This window comes from Crotalus tigris, unplaced genomic scaffold (assembly GCF_016545835.1).
Source record: "Crotalus tigris isolate CLP2741 ecotype Arizona unplaced genomic scaffold, ASM1654583v1 scf7180000018737.1251358, whole genome shotgun sequence".
In the NCBI taxonomy this organism is placed as follows: domain Eukaryota; kingdom Metazoa; phylum Chordata; class Lepidosauria; order Squamata; family Viperidae; genus Crotalus; species Crotalus tigris.
In genome coordinates, this window is record NW_024097176.1 from 1104056 (window position 1) to 1126755 (window position 22700).

The window sequence follows — 22700 nt, forward strand, 5'->3', positions numbered from 1 at the left end:
TTCCACAAATCTCTTTTTGACCCAGTTTTATTATCTAATGCAGCTGAGGCATCCAAGTTTCCAGATCAGTCCACATTTTGAATTCAGTCCAATAGAAGCTTTCATTAGTAAAAAAAAAAAAAAAAATCTCTCTCTCTCTGAAAGCCTTTCTGGCTGAAGAGCAGAGTATAATAAATGCTCTAAATAATATATAAAAGGCAGAAATGTATTGATTGCTAGCTAAGTCCATATTACTTATTTATCATCAGTTTTTCTAACTTTTCCATAGGAAGATGGTGGAATGAAATGTACCTTCACAGCAGCCCTTCAGTGTAGGTCACAAATACAGGTAGCCCTTGACTTATGACAATTGAGCCCACCATTTTGGTTGCTAAGTGAGACATTTGTTAAGTGAGTTTTGCCACAGTTGTTAAGTGAATCACTGCACTTGATAAGTTAAGTGAATCTGGCTTCCCCATTGACTTTGCTTGTCAGAAGCTTGCAAAAAGTGATCACATGACCCTGGGACACAGCAACGGTCATAAATATAAACCAGTTGCCAAGCATCTGGATTTTGATCACATGATCATGGGGAATGCCGCAAAGGTCTTAACTGTGAAAAACCATCATAAGTCTCTTTTTTCAGTGCCATTGTAACTTTGAATGGTCACTAAATGAACTCTTGTAAGTTGAGGATAACCTATATTTTTATTTTACCGCCATACCAAATGAATTCTGAGAGAAAAGAATTCCATGAAGCTATTACTTCATCAGTGACAAAACCTGAGCCCAGGTTTAATCGATCCAGGCCTGCGCCCTTGTAATTCTCTGGTTCAGAAATGAAAGGTCCAAATTTATAGCAAGAAACTAGTTAAGAAAGGCTAAAATGATCTTTTGCTAATGGATAAAGTAGTTGAGTTCTGAAATGGGAGAATGAACTTGTAATACAGAATTTAAGTAGGCAATGTCAGTTTAAATTGCTCTTTGCTACAGTGTTTTTTGGGGCAAATGTGAGATGAAATTGTTATTACATTTACCTGAAAGATAGACCACATTTTCTCTCCAAATAAATTACCTTTAAACTTGATAATTTTTCAGTTTGCTAAAAATATGGTGACAGAAGCAGCTGGGGGCCTTTAAATCCATCCCCTTTTCAGATTATTATCAAAAGCTCAATCAATGCTCCCCAAAAATAATTTAAGAGAATCCTTTAAGATCTAAAGAGAAAAAAGTATTTTGCACACTAACTGAAAGATATCCAAGTTTCCGTATCAATATTAAGGCCAAGATAAACAGTTGAATCAACTATGAAATACTTCTGATTTGCCGTACTGGTAATAGTTTTTTTTTACTATTACTTGCTGCATCTTTTCACATTTTTATCATGTTATTCCTATAGTACTTATTGCTTTATTGAAAAAAAGAACAGAGATCACACAAAACATTACAAAGGTCTTTCACCTGGATAAATGTTGTTTATTGATTGCATAAATTAAGCAGTTCATCAAAAATTTAGATAGCTTATAAATTACAATTAAAAGACTGCTATGTTGTCAAAGGAATATAGTTGTCCCAGTCTTAGTGATTCATCAAGTAAAGATTTGTTTAGAGAAAGTTGTTGTTGTTGTTGTTGTTGTTAATTGCGAAATCGTGTCCGACCCATCGCGACCCCTTGGACAACGTTCCTCCAGTTCTTCCTGTCCTCTACCATCTTCTGGAGTCCATTTAAGTTCACACCTACTGTTTCAGTGACTCCATCCAGCCACCTCATTCTCTGTCGTCCCCTTCTTCTATTGCCCTCAATCTTTCCCAGCATTAGGCCCTTCTCCAGTGAGTCCTTCCTTCTCATTAGGTGGCCAAAGTATTTGAGTTTCAACTTCAGGATCTGGCCTTCTAAAGAGCAATCGGGGTTGATCTCTTCTAGGACTGACCAGTTTGAACGCCTTGCAGTCCAAGGGACTCGCAGGAGTCTTCTCCAGCACCATAGTTCAAAGGCCTCAATTCTTTTCCGCTCAGCCTTTCTTATGGTCCAACTTTCACAGCCATACATTGCAACTGGGAAAACCATGGCAGAATCAATTATCTGGGTAGAAAAACATTTTCCAAAAGCAGTTATTTCCCACCCCTTAATCAAAAATGATATGGATTAAAGAATTGGTCTATGAAAAAGGATTTGGAGGTAATTGCCTTTGTGAATTTCTTGGGAATTAGATAGCAACTCAGGGAAAAGGCGGCACACTAAGTTTTATTTCCTTGACTAGAGAAAAAAGTGGGAAGGGGTCTAACTTTAAATCTTTTAATAAAATGATAGATTGTGCCTCCCTTAAGAATCAGTGGCTTCCTGGCATCTGCTGTTTGGATGAGAAGGGAGACAAAGGGGATTGTGAGAATGGATAGAATTCTAGTTCCCATCCACTTTGGGTTCATGGTTTCATTCGATAAACCCACACGTACAAAACATGCACCACGGCCCTCCACCTATTTCCCTTAAGTACATGGCTTTCTAAAAATATTTTTCCCAAAGTGACAGTTGATTTAATAATATAATAAATAATAATTTATTTATCATGTACTAATAAAATTGATAACTGTTATTTACATAGATGTGATAGATAGACAGTAAACACATTTTAAACCTCCATGTTCAATAGGTGTGTCCAAAATGATATTTATACACATGAGGATATTCAATTTTGAGAATTGTCAATAAAGGTAATAGTGAGCCAATTGATCTTCACACTACAGACTGACAATGCTTCATTAATTTTGTTGCCATGATAATTCTTTTAAATACTGTACTGGGGATCCAGTAGGATCATTCTACAGTATCTTCTCCAGTGTTTTGTAATAAAGACCCTCGCATTGTACAGCTGGTCCTTGACTTGCAACCATTCATTTTGTGTTGGTTCGAAGTTACGACGACATTGGGGAAAAAAGTGACTTATGACCGGTTTTCACACTTACAACCATTTCAGCATCTCCATGGTCACGTGATCAGAATTCAGACGGTTGGCAACTGGCGTGTGTTTATGACAGTTGCACATGTCCTGGGGTCACGCGATCACCATTTGTAGCTTCCAACAAGCAAAGTTAATGGGGGAAGCCAGGTTCGCTTAGCGATTGCCTGATTCACTTAACAACTGCAGTGAGTCACTTAACAACTGTGGCAAAAAACAAAGATGAAATGGGGCACAACTCACCCGACGACTATCTTGTTTTTGGGCTCCGTTGTAGTCAGAACTTGAGGACTATCTGAAATGCCCAAATTCTGTAAATTAAGACAGATGACTTAGTCAGATAACATCTTAACAAATTCAAGTCCTGGAGGAGAGTTAGAGATGGGCTTGCCCTGTCAGTAGAGAAGGTCTGAAGAGAATCCTTACAGAGTCAGGATTCCTTGTTGTAACTGAACTGTAATTACAGTTAGAAATATGGTTTCAGTATTTCTTCACTCCTTTTTTTGTAAAATTCAAGCAATTGGGATGGAGAGTCTCTCACCTTCTTCCATGTGCCTCTAGTTTTCTTCCATGTTTAGGTTTAATTCGCAAAACATACTTGACAGGACTGGATGGTTGGTGGCTCACTGTGGTAGGGATCAGATAGTTGTATTAAGCAATCATTTGTTTGGGCAAATAATGTTTTATGAACAGGATTTCTTAAGTCCTGCCTAGACTAGAAAACAAAACAGACTTCTCATATACGCTAACCTAGCAAGATCCTATAATTGCTAGGGAAACAGCCAAGCAACAATATTTTGCGAACTGGCACAGGGAAATAATTTAAGGGATGAATAAATATGTCTGAAGGCCCAGTAATAATAATGACCCTTGAAACTGTTTCATTTTGCTCTGGCAACCCACAGGGCTATTATCGGATTCATGATGTTGGATGATAGAGTGGCTTTGCTAGAACCAGCTTGGCCAACCTTCTGCATAAATGGGACATCTTACCAGCCTTGTGTAATCTTTCCTCTAATCCCTTTTTGGTGCCCTTTGCATGGCACGGAGTCCTCTCGGGAGAGTTAGTGGTAACAGAGATGATGTCACAATTTTCCAGCTGCTATTTAGAGGCAAAACATGTTAGGTCACAAATTTGAATATCAACCGTGCCTAGAAAAACAGGTCAACCTCAGGTGCCAAAATATCTTTTTAAAAAGGTTCCCTCAGGGAAAGGCGTTGGGCAGTTTTGAGGAAGGCTAAACAAAGCCTTTAGAACAGTGGTTCTCAACCTGTGGGTCGGGACCCCATTTGGGGTCGAACGACCATTTCACGGGGGTCGCCAAACAACGCAGTCCGCCATTTTTTCCCCCTTTTCCTTAGCTGTGCTACTCCCTTTTATTCTATTGGCTTCTGAAAGCCAATAGAATAGACTCTCTTGAATAGAGTCTAATTCTATTGGCTTTCAAATGCCAATAGGAATTGTCCAGGCTGTCTCTGCCCTGCTGAGCCTGCCAAAAGTCCCATTCTGCAAACGGTGCTGCACCAGTTGAGTAGTCTTCGACTTACGACCGGTTGAGTAGTCCTCAATTTACGACCGGTTGGAGGTCGCGGCATTAAAAAGGTTGAGAACCACTGCTTTAGAAAAATAAGAGCACCCCATCTTTGAACAATAAATACAATATGACTGGGATCAGAACTTATGGCTAATTAATATCAACATTAATTATATCAAACCAGTCAGGGTGAACAACCATTTTCTTGTTGAAGGCTGTATTTTCATGGGATTGATAGGACAGGTATATGCCAGGGGTTCCCAATCCTCTGGCTACCACCCACTACTGGGCCTTGGCTCACCTCCCTCACCTCCAAACCACCAAGTCATAAAGGTTGGGGACCGCTGCTATATGCCATTGATGGGAGGCTTTAAAGCCAGTGGATATTTCCTTCGTTCCTTTCATATCCTTTCATGCTTTCTTTCCGCTCTTTTTTCTAGCCCAGCAAACTGCCAGGAAGGGGACAAATAGCTCTTGCCAGCAGTCTGAATTAGTCACTTGGGGGGGGGGCTCTTTTAATTACGCCAAGGACAGCATAAGGTCCCTAAAGCAGTAAACTGATCATCTCTCCAGCTACATGTATCATATTTTCTCTACTAGAAAATCCGGCACTTTGGCTTGCCTTGGAAAATGTGACTTCCTAGAAGCAGTGCAGAATTTGGGGGAAGAATATGTAAACTGCCTACTGCTTTTTAAAAAGGAAGAAGCAAATGCACTGAAAAGTATCCTTAAGTGATCAGTCATTAGCGGTTGTGGGAAGGAAGCAGCCTCTGTGTTCTGAAAGCAGGCTGTTGTGTTGTATCTTGTTGGTGCTCTGTTGTGCCTGTTCACTTGCTAGCAATCTTTGCAGATGGCTGTGAATGTGTCTTGCCTTCAACAAAAGCATTTATGGTTTTAATCTGCAGATTTAGCTAAGCCTGTGGAAAAATGATTCAGTCCAAACAGATTCAGTAGCTCTGTCAGCGCAGAAGAGAGTGCCGAGTGTCACTCCTTTAACTCCTTATCTGCTTCTATAGAAGCAGCTACAGAATATTTATACCCAGTAAGTTACATAATATGCCTCAAACGTGGATGCTGTGCTCCAGTGAACAATACCATCAGAGAGTAAACTATCTAACATTAGAGTTTCAGTTGTTGGAGTAAATAGAATGTGGTGTGTGCACGGGAGGGGGGGAGCACAGTTGTTTAGTCCCAATTGTATTTACTATGCTAGCTGGACTGGTAGAAATTCATCCTATTGTGCCAGGATTTAATTAAGCACCTAAAACTGACCAAAGAGAGAAGCAACCTGGAACTAAAAAGAAATTTCCTGACAGTGAGGACAATCAACCACTGGAACAGCTTAACCCCAGAAATGGTGGGCACTCAGTCACTGGAGATTTTTAACAAGAGACTAGATATCCACCTGTCTGAGATGATATAGGTTCTCCTGCTTGAGCAGGGGGCTGGACTAGATGACCTCCAAGGTCCCTTCCAGCTCTTATTCTATTCTATTCTATTATGTGAGGCCTTTGTAACATTTGAAAATATGGAGGTAGGGAAAGTGTGTCTCTCAATCAAGTTTGATTCCTATCCTGGTGACTCCATGGAGAAGTTGATGTTACATGATGCAGGAGATAGGCCACTTCAGGATTTTCATTCAACTACTCAGTCTAGCCTACAGCTTGTGATATCCTGCTAGTCCTCCATTCAGGGACTAGCCAAGGATGGCCTTGTTTGGTTTTCTTTCAATCTAGGTTAAAAATACTTGGTATTGAGCCATGGCTTGCTAGCGTAAACCTTGCCCTTTCCAAAGCCACCAAAGAAATGTACTGCAACCCTGCCTCAGTGATAGAACATTTTGAAAAGACAAGCAGACCGCACCCCCATAAGAAAGGAACGCATGAACATTCCTAATATGCAAGATTTGGCAGGAGTAATTCAGAACTATGCCATTTTAAACCAGAATTTATCTTGTGTTTTTTATTTGACTTCAGATAAGTAAAAGAAAGTGAACTCTTTTTCGAACTGAAGTCATCCCATGGTAACCCCTGCATGATCCTATGGTCATCCCATGCATCGTAGATGCATCTGTGTAGTTTTCTTAGCAGCATTATAAAAGTGGGCTGTTGTTACCTTTTTCAATAAGTTTTTAAGACTTCCCAGTCTGGTTGACAATTCTTAGATTTTCTGATCATCTTCCATCCACTTATCAGACCTAACTTTGCTTAGCTTAGGTTAGAGTCCCTTTGCACCCATAGGAGACCTAAGTCCATTGAAGCTTATGTTCTTTTTGAAGCTACACAAGGGAATTGTCAGCAATTCTCTGGTCTAAGTTCCATCATACAGGTATACAGGTAGTCCTTGACGTACGCCCATAACGGAGCCTGCCCATAATGGTCATTATGTCGTGACAGTCTTAAAAATGGGTTGCTCACATGACCCAATTTTATAATTTTTTGTCGTTGTTCAGTGAATGCTACGGTCGTTAAGCAAACCACCAGTTTATTATAGGCGTGGTTTTGCTGAAAACTGGAAATAAGTGCCCATTATTTGGCAGGGCTGTGGTAAAACATGGGTCATATAACCGTGGGATGCTGCAAACAGCCATAAATGCTGCTGTGTTGCTGGGCTCCTGTAGTTGGGTCACGTGATGGTGGATCGTCGTAACTTCGGATCTGAGTCATAAGTCCCCTTTCCCCCCCTTTGAATGGACACTAAGTGATCGGTCATAAGTCAAGGACTACCTGTAAATAAAGTGAGGTGATAGAAGTTACAGGTAGTCTTTGATTTGTTTAGTGACCATTTGAGGTTACGACGGCACTGAAAAAAAGTGACTTATGACCCGTTTTCACACTTAACTGCCATTGCGGCATCTCCACGGTCACATGATCAAAATTTGGACGCTTGGCAACTGGTTCATATTTATGATAGCTGCAGTGTCCCGGAGTCATGTGATCATCCTGTGTGACCTTCTGACAAGCAAAGTCAGTGGGGAAGCCAGATTCACTTAACAACCGTGTTATTCATTTAACAACTGAGGCGATTCACTTAACAACTGCGGCAAGAAAGATTGTAAAATGGGGCAAAACTCACTCAACATAAATTTTGAGCTCGATCGTGGATGTTAAGTCAAGAACTACCTGTATGTATCGGTATTTTTCTCTCTCCCACCCTCCCCTGAAGATAAGTGATTAAATTAATTTTCAGTGGTTCTTACCAACCTCCTTTTGGGAAAATTTGCAAATAAATACGCCAGAGTTACTGTCTAAGTTTAAAAGGTCGTGTCCATGTCATGGAAATGCCACTTATCATTCTTCTTGCTGCATAATGATACAGCTCCCATTCTTTTTTATTCAGGGAAGGTTTCTGGTTGATGCTTCCATTCCCTTGTATTTGATTTCTTTTATTTTGTGTCCAAATAACATGCTTGCTAGAGGCTGGATGATATTATTTTTCCCTTTATATTTCCAACAATAAGGAGTTGCAGATTAAAATGTCCTTGAAATATCTGCTGCATTGAACAACAACAATAAAAGCTTAACTCTCCAAAGTTGTTTCCTTTTATAAAGACTGTTTTGGCTACCTCTCTCTTAGCCTGTAATTATTTACCTATTTAAAAGATTTGTAGACTCCCATTTAGAATAAAACCTCCCAAGACAGCTCCCTGTGTATCTTTTTGCAATAAATAATCAACTATGAATTTGTAAAAGCATAAAACATTACAGTATTAAGAAAAATAATTCAGAATGGGCTAATCATTCAAAATCTGGTTTGTTAAAAAAAATAAAATATTGCATTATGTTTACAATAGATAAAGACATATTAAATATATGCTATCATACACTTAGGCTAGAGACCAGGAGTGTGTGAATTCTAGTCCCACTTTAGGCATGAAATCCAGCTGGGTGACCGTAAGCCAGTCACTCTTTCTCAGTCCAACCCACCCTACAGGGTTGTTGTGGGGAAACAATTGGAAGATGAACTATTAGAAATGTTGTTGCTTGAGTTTTTATAAAAACTAACAAAGGCAGGATCAAAATGAATATCGGAAAGCTTTAAAAGCTCAATGTGGGGATGGAGCCCTGCATTTTCCTACTAAAACTGAGTTCCATAAATGCAGAACCATCACTCTTCCATTTTACCCACAGGGTAATGATCATTACTACAGTTTGTAGGTTTGTGAAACAGATTTAATGTTGATCTAAGAATGCAAAAAAAACCCCCAAAACTGATCAGCACAAAAGTGCAGTCCTTCATGTAACTTGAGTACAAGCTATTTATTGCTTTGAAGATACTTCTCTTGCCTGTATACCAGTGGTGGCAAACCTATGGCACAGGTGCCAGAGGCCGCACTCAGAGCCCTCTCTGTGGGCACACACACCATTGCCCCAGCCCCGCTTCCCCCCACGACCCCCTCCTCACCAGCAGCCCCCCGGGAGGAGAGTCATCCTCGAGCATGGCCCATGCGAAGCAGTACAGCCAAGGACATGGCAGCCGGCCAGCAGGTACATAACTCCGCCCTTGTGCCCTGTCGCTCACAGTTGATGCTGCGGGGTGCAGGTGGAAGGCATGGCTGCCATAGCACTGCTGGGCTGCCTGGATGATCTGCAGCAGGCCATAGAGGCGGTAGATGGCCCTGCAGGTGGGGGCGGAGCTGGGGCGGAGCAGGCAGGGGTGGGGGGCAGAGCAGGGGCATACGGGGATGGCGGGGAGGGGCCGGTTTTGGGGCACTCGGTCTCTAAAAGGTTCACCATCACTGATGTATGCCTTTGAGTCAGCTTTTCACTCCTGGGTCTGGACAAGTCCCTGGAATTGTCTTGGAAAGATTTTGGAAATAATATGCCATTGCCTCTTTCCGAGAGAGTGACTGGCCCAAGATCACCAACTAGCTTCACACCTAAGGCATGACTAGAATTCACGGTCTCCCAGTTTCTAGGTGGTGCCTTAACAGCTACACCAAATTGGCTCCTCAAAGTATACACAGTATCAGTATTTGAAATAAGACCCAATAATACTAGCTAAGTGTAAATTAGTATGATACAGACGCCAAGTGCAACTGCCCAACCATAATCCCAAACGCATAACAATTCCCATCAGTATCACACTCCTGGTAATTTTGGGACTGTTCTTAAAAGTGATTTTTTTTTTTTTGAAAGAAATACGTACTGTAAATGCCAGCGTATAAGGCGACTTCCGCGAGCGCTGAAATCGGCGCCAAAGACGGGGGTCGTCTTATACGCCGAGTTGTCTTATACGCCGGAAATACTGGTAGTTTCTGGCGTATAAGACGACGTTCTAGGAATGCGGCCCGGCTATAAAGATGGGGGTCGTCTTATACGCCGGGTTGCCTTGTACGCCGGCATATACGGGGTATTTCAAAAATAGCATTTTGAAAAACTGAGACCTTATTCGTGTATCTGCAGCCTTAGAGAAAAAATAAATTGTGCAAAACGAATACCTTCCCACCTAGCAGTTCAAAAGCATGCAAATAAGAATAACTACGTACCAACTTTGGTGGGAAGGTAACAGCATTCCATGTGCCTTTGGCATGTAGCCCTGCACATGGCCATGTGCCCTCGGAAAGGCTCTCCAAACAACACTGGCTTCCTCGGCTAAGAAGCGGAAATGAGCACCACCGCCTAGAACAGGGGTTCTCAACCTTGGCAACTTTAAGACTTGTAGACTTCAACTCCCAGAATTCCTCAGCCAGCTTTGCTGGCTGAGGAATTCTGGGAGTTGAAGTCCACAAGTCTTAAAGTTGCCAAGGTTGAGAACCCCTGCCCTAGAACCAGACATGACTGGACAGGAGGAAACCTTTATCTATTATACCGTCTTATCTGTGTTTACCCACTGAAGAATTTCTCCCAGGGCCACTGCTAGTTGTCTCTGCTTGCCCAAGACGCCAGATCACTGTTGCTCCTCCCGTGATAGGAAAGAAAGGAGAAGAGATGGCAATTAAAAGTTAAAAAAAAAAAAATCACCTTGCTCTTCCTCCACCAGTATGGTATGAGTTCCAAACGTAATCGGAACAAATGGTACTGTTGTTGCATCAAGGAGGGAGTCATTTTCATTGGATTTATATTAGTAGCCATTTTGGAAAGCAGGAACAAGTCATCTCAATATATCCAAGACCGATTTGCCACAGATAAGCATTGCATATGCATCAGCAAAAATAAAGGCTTAGTGGACCACCAATGGTGTCTGACTCACCTGCTTCAAACAGCCATGTTAGACCACACTCCTTTATGAAGAAGCTTTGAACAAGCTGTCTTAATCGTGTTGACTTCAAACAATGGTCTTAGTTAAATCTACCATTAATGAGAGTCCAGACTTAAGCTAGTCCCCTCCTTTAAAAATATCACTCTTCTGCTTAACATTTCCAAAGGGTGTAATGCTTCAGATTTAGATGTATTGCATCATCCATTGTCTTGGCCTATCAAAACAAGAGAGTACAGTACAGTGTTTAATTTAAAACTTTGCAAATCTGCCCTCGCTCGTTTTGAATGGCAGTTTGCAAAACACCGGTGCCAGACTATAAAAGAGACTAGGACAGCTTCTTATCCGTAGGGAGAAGGCTTGCACGTTGGAGGCATCGCTGGCTCATGAGACAAATCTCTAGGTAAATTCTATTCTGACATTACTGAATATTTATATATCTTAATTTCACTCAGACAGATAAGGTTCTGTTCGTTTGAAGTCTGGATTGGGCAACAGTTGGCCCTCAAGATGTCCTTAGACTATCATTCCCATCTTCCCTAGCTAACTTGTCCAGTACTGAGGAATAATGGGAGTTATAGTCCATGATCATCCAAAGGATTGCATGTCAGTCGTGCCTGCTTTAAGATAATAGCTTTTAAGAGTGCTTGTAAAAGGGACTTTTGAAATGGAGCTCAAAAACTGAACTGTTTTTCAAGCTGATAATTTTGTTCATTGGATTAAATGAGTGTAATGTAGAAATGTTTCTGCTCTAATTACAGGAATGACTTCTCAAGTCAGGATTTCAGATTATGAAATGCTATTCTAATCTATATTTAGAATACATAAATCCTTATTCCAGAATCTTTATTGCCCATACGTTTTTGAGGTTTCCTATAAAGATAATACAAAAGGCACTTAAACAATGTTTTAAATAAACTAATAAGCATAGAAACATCATAAAATTTAATTCTTACAAGCTAGTCCTAGAAATGGGTAATATTTTCTAATTCATACTTATTCAAGTACTAAAAATACTCTGTTAAGCATAGACATTGTATATTTGTAAAATCACATTAAGACTTGCTTTTAAAGTAAAATTTAGCTCTCCATCAGGAAACACTAAAGATTTTGGAAGTAAGTTTAAATAAAGTTTGTAAGTAGGTGAGTTCTTTATTTAATGAGTGGATTCATAAGCATAATTCAAAATTTTAATGACAAACTCTGAAGCTTGTTTTAATTATTTACTTATTAGGCTTATAACAACATTTAGCACTTATACTGTACAGCTACATGATATAGAAATTATTCTGATTTTTTTTTAATTTGAAATGTTCAAAAACTTTCAGTGTGGGACTCGGGCTACGTATTGTCAACAATCAAGCAGATACTTCCACCTTCATGAAAATAACCAGTGTGGGTGATTGATATGACCTTGTGTTTATTTGCTTTAGCTTTACGGGATGCCAGGAGGTGACATGGCTAAACCACTGTTAGATCATCAGAACACGGACAGTAATTTAAGCTTGGCCCCAGCTGCTGGGAGCAGGACAATTGGGATTCTGGGAAGTGGCGACTTTGCACGGTCCTTGTCTATGCGCCTGGTGTGCTCAGGTTTCAAAGTGGTGATCGGAAGTCGGAACCCGAAGCGCAATGCCAGCTTCTTTCCTTCTGCAGTTGAAGTTACATGCCAGGCAGACGCCATAAAGAAGGCCGATATCATCTTTGTGGCAATTTTCAGAGAACACTACACCACCCTCTGTGACCTCAACAATGAGCTTTCTGGCAAAGTCCTGGTGGATGTTAGCAACAATGCTGAAATAAATCATCATAAAGAATCCAATGCGGAGTATCTAGCCTCGCTTTTGCCAGCCTGCCCTGTGGTCAAAGGATTTAATGTCATTTCAGCCTGGACTCTGCAGTCAGGTCCCAGAGATGGGAACAAACAGGTAATGGGTTTTTTCCCCCTTTGGTACGTTGTGGACATACCAGCATCTCTAGGATTCTGAGATTCTCCCCTTCTAGGAAGGTAACCAGTTTCTTCGGAGTGAGCTTCAGGACCCACATGAAGCTTGAGAAAAAGGGAAAGCGTGACTTAGTATCTGCTAGTAATTAGCATGCCCGTAATGAATATCTGAATTATTTTTGCTACCCAGACAGTTGCAATCTTGCACATAGTTCTGCACCTCAAGACACAGGCATCCAATTCTGGCTGACCTTGTACTTGAGGTAGTCAAGTTCATTATTATAGAAAATTTATGATTGATTCATTAAAATTCGTATAACCAAGAACTTTAGTACCTTTTTAAAATCCCTCGCCAGGAGCCTCATGTTGTTCATAATGGAAAAATGCTTGTTTCAGCATTCAAGAATGAGGCTATCATGGGAAGAAAAGGAGCAGAAAAATAAAATCTTGTCACGTGACTCATTTTTCACAGCTGTTCCTGCTGCTGCTGCTGATGTCATTCATTTATTCATTCGTTCACATTTCTATCCCATCTTTCTCCTGAGCGCTCCTACAGCATACAGGTGGATTTCCTGTCACTTGACTCTGTGAGAGAGGTTGGATTGAAAGAGAGTAAATGGTCGCAAATCACCCAATGGTTCCAGGGTTGAGTAGGAATCTAAAATTCTCTGCTCCAAACCTTAACCACTAGGCAAACACTGTGCTGTTAAGATTCTTTTGATTGCACCATTTGCCTTGGATTCCTGGTTACAATTTCCCAGTTGTTCCCCCCTCCTTTTGTTACAGATCTTCATTTGCTCTGACAACCAAGAAGCCAAACAGGCGGTTGCTGAAATTGCTCATGCCCTGGGCTTCATCCCGATGGACATGGGTGCCTTGTTCTCAGCTCGGGAAATAGAGAATATTCCTCTGCGTCTTCTCCCCGCCTGGAAGATTCCCGTCTTCTTGGCCCTGGGCCTCTTCCTTTGCTTCTACACCTACAACTTCATCCGGCAAGTCTTGCATCCCTACATTCGAGAGAAGAAGAACAAATTCTACAAGATCCCTGTGGAGATCGTCAACACCACCTTGCCTTGCGTGGCCTACGTCATGCTCTCCCTGGTCTACCTTCCTGGAGTGCTCGCAGCCATCTTTCAGCTGTACCACTGCACAAAGTACCGGCGTTTCCCTGACTGGCTTGACCAGTGGCTGCAGCACCGGAAGCAGATAGGCCTCCTCAGCTTCTTCTGCGCAGCACTGCATGCTGTCTACAGTCTGTGCCTACCCATGCGCCGGTCCCACCGCTATCTGCTACTCAACGAGGCGGTCAAGCAGGTACGGTACTGCCCAGAGTTTGAAAATCTGACTGCTCCTTTCATTGCGTGACCTTAGGAATCCCTGGCTCCATTGCTTCATTCCAAATTGCCTCAATCCAGCAGGAGACAACCTTGTGATAGCTGGTGGGCTGTATAGGTAGTCCTTGACTTACCACCTTTGTTTAGTGACTGAGGTTACAACAGCACTGAAAAAGTTTATCACATGACCATTGCAGCATCCCCATAGTTACATGATCAAAATTCAGGCGCTTGGCAACTGACTCACATTTATGAGGGTCGCAGTGTCCTGGGTTCATGTGATCCCCTTTTGCAACCTTCTGACAAGCAAAGTCAATGGGGAAGCCAGAGGCACGTAGCAACTGTGTTTACTAACTTAACAACTATGGCAAGAAAGGTCATAAAAGGGGGCAAAATTCACTTAACAACTGTCTTGCTCAGCAACAAAAATTTGGGGCTCAATTGTGGTCATAAGTCAAGGACTACCTGTAGTTATATTTTGGCAGGATTGGGAGCAGCAGTGAATGGAGTAGATACAAAATGGGCAAGATCAGAATGCCATGGCAGCTTTTTCTTAGATTTGGGAGTGAGAGAGTTTGGAGATTGTTACTTTAGGGAGAGAGAAAAACTTCATTGAGCTTCTATCAGGATTAACCTTAACAGTTTTTGAATGTTCTCAGAAAGGCTTCATTGATTAGAGGAGCTTAAGGCCATATTCAGTCCTGGAAGTTTAGATTGCCCACTCATTCCATAATTGTAATCAGTAGAATATTTGTAGCTCAAATATTTGGTGCTCTCTAAGCTTGGTTGTGTTCTTACAGATGTTTCATTAGCACCAATGATGTTACCTTCTTTAGTAATGAAACATCTGCAAGAAAACAAGCTCAGAGAGCACCAAGGACCCCTTCATTGTGATGTTTGTACTGTTAAAAGATACAAAATTGGGGGGGTTTTCTGGCACCTTGTCTTGATTAAGCAAGCTGCCTCATATAGAACTGGCTGAGCTTTGCAACAAAACATGAAAGGGATTTTCATCCCCTTCCTCTCTCGTTTTTGGGATTTTCCATAACAGTTTAGCAAAAATTCCATGGCCATTCTTAGTCTATATTCTATATCCCAGAAAACTGGTTGTTATATTCTAGCTAGCTAAAGTCTTCCAAGCATTTCCCAAAGGCATGAATGATTCAGCCCAGGTTCCCATTTTCCAAGGACGAAGAGGAGATCTTGGATTATAGCATTCACCTGAGCCAGTAAGAAGAAAGCCGGGTCAGAAGGCATTATTCCATTTTGAACTAGATTCCTGATTGTCCTTCACCCTTCTGAGAGCTGGAAAAGTGGTTTCTTTCTACGTGGAAATCAAGACGCTTACGCCTAAGCTCAAAATCTTAGGTGTGAGTAGATTATTTATATTGGACACTGGTTGTTTCATATATCGTCCCAGTCCAGAACATACATTCCCTAGTTTGGTTATGAAATATCTGCAAGAAAACTACCAAGCTCAGAGAGCAGCAAGGACTCCTTCCATAATTCAACCCGGAGCTAGAAGTATTTTTTTTTCCCCTTTCAATATAGATTCTAAACTTGATGAAGTTTCATTGATGCCAATAAGTAAGTGAATATGAGAGGCAGTGTAGAAAAACAAAGATTTTTCATTCCTTTCTAGTTTGCCTGCATGATCTTTTGCCCAGTTGCCTTCCTATATTTGCTGCTAGGAACACAATATCCCCACCCCAGCTTTTAATTCTGCACCCATTTCTTTTTCTTGATTATCGTAAATAAATCTCAGGCAAGCTTTCCTGGCCTGTTTGTTTCTCTTCTTATGCTAGTTATTTCTCTTCTCCCCCCCCCCCTTCCCCAGCTTCATGAATCACATTGATTTAACAGAATAAATGGAAGGAGCTAAGTGTCAGTCTCTGTAATATAGTACAAATCCCATTTCTGAGGTTTTTTTTCTTCCCCATTAGCCTGAAGACCTGTCTCCTAAAAGCATTTAAACCAAAGCCCATTAAGCCCACTAAGCAGTCCAGCATTCGGAGAGTGATGCTTGTGGTGCTTTGCTTGAAACTAGAGCTGCTTTGCCATTTTAATTGTATTCTTCAAATGGCAAAATGAGGTTTGGTCTTCCAGGCACCCATTTCTTGGCATATTCCACCAGAAGTCGGTGAGAGTTATGGATGTTCTGTTTTCTTCCGGCCACATTTCAACAATATTTGGGAAATCAGTTCAGTGGCTCATACACATGTGACTGGGTTTGGAAGAACAGTGTTGTTGCCAATCCAGTTGTCAAGTCTCCTTCAGATAACCGACGTGTGGCTATAAGTGGGAATTCACTCTTTTTATTGGTACCAGATGGTAAGTGAAGGTAAGTGGGAGACAGAACTAAGTTCACGTTTTTGCTTCAAGCCACACGTGTCCAACCAGGAAAAGGAATCCGGTCAAATCTTGCTGGTTGATACAAGTTTTTGCCCAGCCTTAAGCCACATGGCACAGTTGCAAAGTTTAACTGAGCTCGGAAGCTTTTCCTTTGCAGTATTTTTATACTTTGATGTACAGTTGCTGATTGGATTGATATATGTACATCTCTAGGAGAGTCGTTTCTAAACAGATTGTGATCCAGAAAGAGTGCTCCATTCAGCCTATGAGAAACAAAACCCTAAGTAAACCTAGACGCCAGTGTGACTTAAAGGAAATTTTGGAAGGCAACACTAAAAATCCAACACATGCACGCACAGCATACTACATTGAAAACCCAGGTGAATACTCCTTTTATCCAGTATTAAGAGCAATGGGGAGGAAGCTGTAGCTGATGGCCAGTGGCACAACTGAGGCACTTGTACTTCAGTGGTGGGAGGTGACCATGCACCAGCTTAAACTATTTAAACCTATCATTGACAAATGATTATGAAACAGCCCCCCCCCACTATATGAGAAATGGGACAACTCGCTGCAGCCAACTCACCATGGCCAACTCACCATGGGACAACTCAATTTAACAGTTCTATTTAATTACTTAAATAAATTATTTTCATTTTTGCCATTCACATTTCATTCTGTCCCTCCTTTTGCATCCTTTAATGATTCTATTCCACCATTTCTTTGATGTTAGGGTCATTTTTGTCCCCCAACAAGTTGTCCTATGGCGAGTTGGCCATGGCAATTCAGCCACGGCAAATTGTCATAGACCCAACTATGTATGCAAGCTGTATGAAATCACCTAGGTCAGGGGTAGGCAACCTTGGCTCTTTTATGACTCATGGATTTCAACTCCCAGAATTCCTGAGCCAGCCTGGCTGGCTCAGGAATTCTGGGAGTTGAAGTCCACGAGTCATAAAAGAGCCAAGGTTGCCTACCCCTGACCTAGGGCAATGGTAGGAGCAGGCCAATTATTCCCAGCTATGAAAAGTTCCAGTTCATATACCTTCAAGTCAAGTGGAGGTTAGGAATCAGTATCTGGCCAGAAAACAAGTTGGCTGAAGGACAGGTTTCCTTTGTCCAGATATCCTGCAGACATTATATGGAAATTAATCCCACCCTTGGGCACTATTCAGTTCACCACCCTGTTTCCCCTTCTTGGTTTTTTTCAACATGACTTTGCCACTATTCCTTTTAGGTGGAGAAGAGAGCAGATGCCTGGGTGGAGGAGGAAGTCTGGAGGATGGAGATATATATCTCTTTTGGCATCATGGCTCTAGGCTTGCTCTCGTTACTTGCCATAACCTCACTTCCATCCATCTCGAACTCTCTTAATTGGAGGGAATTCAGCTTTGTTCAAGTAAGTGCTACAGTTCACGGGCTGTTCTCCAGAAAGAAAGACTGGTGGTGAAGGAGACCTTGTTCTTAGTCCCATTCGACAGACACATAAGGAATTTCATCACAATCCAGCTGTCTTGCTAACCATGGGTGAATGTAACTTCTGTGGCAGCATCTCTGGACTGGAGAACCAACATGCTGATGACCCCCCCCCCCCATAAATAGGGAGCAGAATGCCTTTGGTTCCAAATCATCATCCTGTGGCTTTTACATGGGATCTTCTAGCTGCACGAAAATTGCATAGCATTGCATTAAACAGCCTTAGATAAGTTAAGCTTCACCTTGGGCTCTGAACAAGATAGAAAGTAGAGTCCAGAAACTCAAATTATTACTTGATGTTGATGATTGACCATTCAGATGTTGTCCCATTCAAGGCAGCATATGTACATAGATAATGTTCTCACCTCTTATTTTCTCTACAACAGTGATGGCGAACCTTTTAGAGACCGAATGCCCAAACTGCAACCCAAAACCCAATTATTTCTCGCAAAGTGCCAGGGCTGCATCAGTATTGTGATGCCCTTAGGGGGGGGCCCACTGGGTGGGCATGACTGAAGTGGTCACAGCAGACTGGGTGAGTGTGGCCGGGCCAGTCCCTTACCATCTCCGGGGCATCCCGGGGGGGGAGCAACGCCACTTGCTCGCTCACTTCCTGCCCTGTTGCTTCCAAATGCCACGTGCTCGCTATTCTGTGAACTCTGCTGAGGCAACGGTGTGTGTGCACACAGAGAGGGCTCTGAGTGCCACCTCTGGCATGTGTGCCATAGATTTGCCACCACTGCTCTACAACAACAAAGACCCTGTGAGGTGGATTGGGCTTTTTTGCCTAAATGGAGATTAAATTAAGATCAAAAGCCCTTGGATCCTTAAGACATTCAGTCACTGGGAAGAAAGGCTTCAGGGCTATAGGAAAGCATGTCCTTTCTCAACAGAGCCCCATAATAATAACAGTTTTACAGACCCTTTTGGCAATGAGGGTGACTATTTCAATGATGGCAAAGTTGCACAAAGTGTACAAGTGTATACCAAGAAGTTCCTATAGTGTACCAAGAAGATTTCCTGTAGGAAATTTGGCAGTTCCATTGGTTTCAAGAGAGACATTGGTTCACTACAACCTTCAACTGACATACAGCGGGCTGCTTCAGGTGAAGAGGTTGCAGGCATTCCACAGGGAAGGAAACAAGAAAACAAGGGAAACTGCTAGGGACACTGGTGATTGAAACCGGTTGGTTCTAAGAAGAGAGGATTTTTTTTGCTAACCAGAGCTGTCTCATTGTCAGAAAAGAGATCCTAGCAAGAAAGTGTTCCACTTTAATGACAGAGATTTAGCTTCCATGAGAGAAAAACCAGAGTGCTGCAAAAAGATATCCCCCGGAATATAAATAGATTTTTCCAGTTCTGAAACAATTCCTAATTTTCTAGCAAAATCAAACAACGTCTCCGCTTGCTCACCAATTACCTCTGTACATCCACTTAGGTTAGTCTTTCTGTTTCCTGCTCTGACATGGCTCTCTGGGCTCTTGTTCTGATTACAGCACTCCTTTAATAAGCCAGAAAGGCAAAATCTTTTCAAGGTCAATGCTAATGACTCTCTCTGACAGGCAAGGAATCTTTCTGCCAAACAGCCTTGTGTGCTTTCAGAGATGGCTGTGGTACCATTGTGTGTAACAAGATAATGTGAAATGCATAAAAGACTAGCAGAAAATACTGTGATCCTTCCAGGAAGGATGCTTCTTCAACTAAAGCCCTGGTTTTGTTCTAATTATGATTTGCTGGATACAGTAAGTCACAGTGACTAGATTCAACCATAATACTATAAGGCATAAGCAAAGGGGAAATCCATACATACATGGATTTGCTTAAATTTATCAATATAAATAATAGAGGGGGACCCATGTCCCTCTCCAGCAAAGATTGATCTTTTTGAATTTTTTTCCCATTGGTTGAGGTTTTGCTAAAAGATTATGGCATCACACACAAGGGCTCCAAAGTTATTGACCCATTCAAGTATTTGATTAAAAGTATATGTTGGGTTAGATCTGAAGGAGGTTTAGATGATATTTGAAGTAAGAGCCCTGTCAACTTAGCTGCATATGTCTATGATGTGCAGATTAATGGCACAGAGGTTGAAGCCACGTGAAAGTTGTCAGCCATGTAAGCCAAACAAGTATTTCATATTACCAGTTGCTGCTCCTTAATGATATTTGCACAGTCTTCATTTCTAGAAGAAATGTTATAATGATTCTTTTTTGTTTTTGTTTTTTTGAAAGAATGAACTTCCTTCCCTTTCTTATTTAGACTAGTGCTCCAGCAGACAGGCTCCTTATATTACAATTCAACACAGAGCAAGACACTTTAACAGAGGGGTGTCAAACTCAATTTCATTGAGGGCCGCATCAGCACTGCGGTTGCCCTCAGGGGGCCGGGTGGGTGTGGCCAGGGTGGGTGCAGCCTACTGGGTGGGTGTGGATGGAGTGGGTGTGGACTACTGGGTGGGCGTGGCCAGCTCTACATCGTTCGTGTCAAGGGTGCCTGTGGGGGCCTGGGCAGGAGTGGGACAGATCTGAGGGTCTCTGGCAGAAGGGGTGTGGGACCAGGGCAAGTGCCAAGGCATGGTCCACTGGAGGAGCCTCACTGTTCCTCTCAGGCCATGTGGGGGGGGGGGGGCTTATGGAGCTAAGACTGAATGCGTTTCAGCATAAATGGCCACCACAAAATTGTACATTGGCTCCCAGCCGGCCTGGGCCAGGGCCAAAGCAGAGGGGGCCGTTCCCTCACTGTTTCCAGGATGGCTTCGCAGGCCGCATCCGGCCCCCAGGCCTTGTGTTTGACATGTCTGCTTTAACATATGTCAGAGCCTTGCATATTTACAAATTACCATTTTAAAAGTCAAAGCAAGCCAGATTTGCAGTCTAATATATCATTTGGGACTCTCACAGTCCCTGACTGTGTCATTGCAAATACAGGCCTCCTTCATCTCTTTGGCTGAAGAGGAGAGAATTCAGGCCAACATCTAGCTTTTATCTCCATCCAGTTTGAAGCTCACCTCACATTCAGCTCAACCAATGTCTACCAGGCTATAAACTGTAACTTAGTCTTTTGAAGGAGCAGACTAAACCTTTTGCATCCATTATGTGTTCAGTTTACAAATGGTAATGGGATTCCTCCCAGAGCCTTCCAATTTCCCGCTTCGCCATTATTTTTCAAAATCTCATTGGACTTGGGGCGTAGGTGTCCAACGCTGATCTGACTGGAAAGGGCTTGACTATATCCTAATAAAATTAACAGTTATTTTTATATATATTAACTTCTACAGAAGTTAATTTCAGGGACATTCTTCATATGCAATTCAATTGTTTGTAGGACTAAATTCTTGAGTCAAGGGATTCAGGGCTAAATAACTGCAGCGAATCAGGATAAATATCCAGGTATTGATGTGTGTTTGAAATAGAGCAGTGATGGCAAACCTTTTAGAGACCGAGTGCCCAAACTACAACCCAAAACCCACTTATGCATCATCGAGTGCCGGATGGATGTGGCCCATTGGGTGGGTGTGGCCCATTGGGTGGGCGTGGCTGCAGTGGTAACAGCAGACTGGGTGGGACTAAAAAGTTCAATCAATCAATTCCAACTTTGCAAGATCTTTTTTTTTTTCGCGAGAAGTTGAAATTGACTGATTGAATTTTTTTTTTTTTTTGCACATGGCGGGGAAGGCCTAAAGCGAAAAGGTTTTATAAAACCCAGCTGAAGGCCTAGGACTGGGGCAACGGCGCACGTGCCCACAGAGAGGGCTCTGAGTTCGCCGCCACTGAAATAGAGTATATAAAAGTTAACCTTACAGAAAATAACAGGTCTTTATTCCTCCCCACTTTTTTTTTAGTCGACCCTTGGCTTCGTTGCTCTAGTGATCAGCACGCTCCACACCTTGACCTATGGCTGGACAAGAGCCTTTGATGAAAACCAGTACAAGTTTTACCTGCCTCCCACTTTCACCCTCACTCTCCTGGTACCATGCACCATAATCCTAGCTAAGCTCTTTTTCAACCTTCCTTGTGTGAGCCAAAAACTGCAGCGCATCAGGAGTGGGTGGGAGCGGAGCAGGAACGTCAAATTCACGTTGCAGAGAGCATCTGGGGAATTTTCCAGTGGAGAAAGCAGCAGCACTGTGTGATGCTGGACCTCTGTTTCCATTACAATTGTGAAGAAGCATTCTGATTCTGTTTTTATTGTGTGCGTGTTTTTTTTTTTTTTTTTTTTAAAGCCTATTTGGGATCATTAAACAGTGGGTAATCTTATTCCAGGAGAAAGTTTTCAAATAGAGTCAGCTTACACATTGAGAATACACTGATAATTTCCTAGGTTATAAAAAGGTTGCCTTAAAACAGGGGTAGTCAACCTTGGCACTTTTATGACTCGTGGACGTCAACTCCCAGAATTCCTGAGCCAACTAAGCTGGTTCAGGAATTCTGGGAATTGAAGTCCACGAGTCATAAAAGAGCCAAGGTTGATTACCCCTGCCTTAAAACATCGGTGCAGAATTTTAGGTTCTACCATTGAAACATACATAAGGAAACACAAGCATTCTGCTCCTTTAACACAGGGATAAAAGGGAACACTAGAAATATTTTGTTTTTCCCTGATGGCAGTCTTCTTTTTTTTTTTTCATGTGGCTGCAATCAAACACTCATGAATAACATTTGGACTTATTTCTGAGCAGGAATTACTTTAGCTCAGTGGTTCTCAACCTTTTTAATGCCGCGACCCCCCCCCCCAACCGGTCGTAAGTCGAGGACTACTCAACTGGTCGTAAGTCGAGGACTACTCAACTGGTGCAGCACCGTTTGCAGAATGGGACTTTTGGCAGGCTCAGCAGGGCAGAGACAGCCTGGACAATTCCTATTGCTTTTGAAAGCCAATAGAATTAGACTCTATTCAAGAGAGTCTATTCTATTGGCTTTCAAAA

The 22700-nt window shown here is 42.1% G+C and overlaps 1 protein-coding gene and 1 long non-coding RNA gene across 5 annotated transcripts in view; one reads left to right on the top strand and one right to left on the bottom strand.

Annotated features, from left to right (window-relative positions):
• STEAP3 (STEAP3 metalloreductase) overlaps positions 1-21946 on the top strand; it is a 27844-nt gene extending 5898 nt beyond the window's left edge. For both annotated transcript variants that reach the window (XM_039355702.1, XM_039355703.1), the window contains exons 2-5: positions 12103-12597; positions 13401-13928; positions 17538-17699; positions 21618-21946. In XM_039355702.1, the coding sequence (XP_039211636.1) occupies positions 12112-12597; positions 13401-13928; positions 17538-17699; positions 21618-21908 (1467 nt within the window). In that variant the 5' untranslated portion in view covers positions 12103-12111 and the 3' untranslated portion in view covers positions 21909-21946. The remainder of the gene's footprint in view (positions 1-12102; positions 12598-13400; positions 13929-17537; positions 17700-21617) is intronic.
• Positions 1980-13389, bottom strand: LOC120313618. Of its 3 annotated transcripts, XR_005558195.1 has the most exons (5): positions 12950-13389; positions 12638-12719; positions 10664-10886; positions 3180-4038; positions 1980-2034 (listed from the first exon to the last, which is right to left on the bottom strand). It is a non-coding gene; the product is annotated as an uncharacterized LOC120313618 (long non-coding RNA). The 3 variants fall into 3 exon arrangements; XR_005558196.1 differs by lacking the exon at positions 12638-12719; XR_005558194.1 differs by having other exon boundaries at positions 12638-13389.
• Positions 21947-22700: the final 754 nt, after the last annotated feature.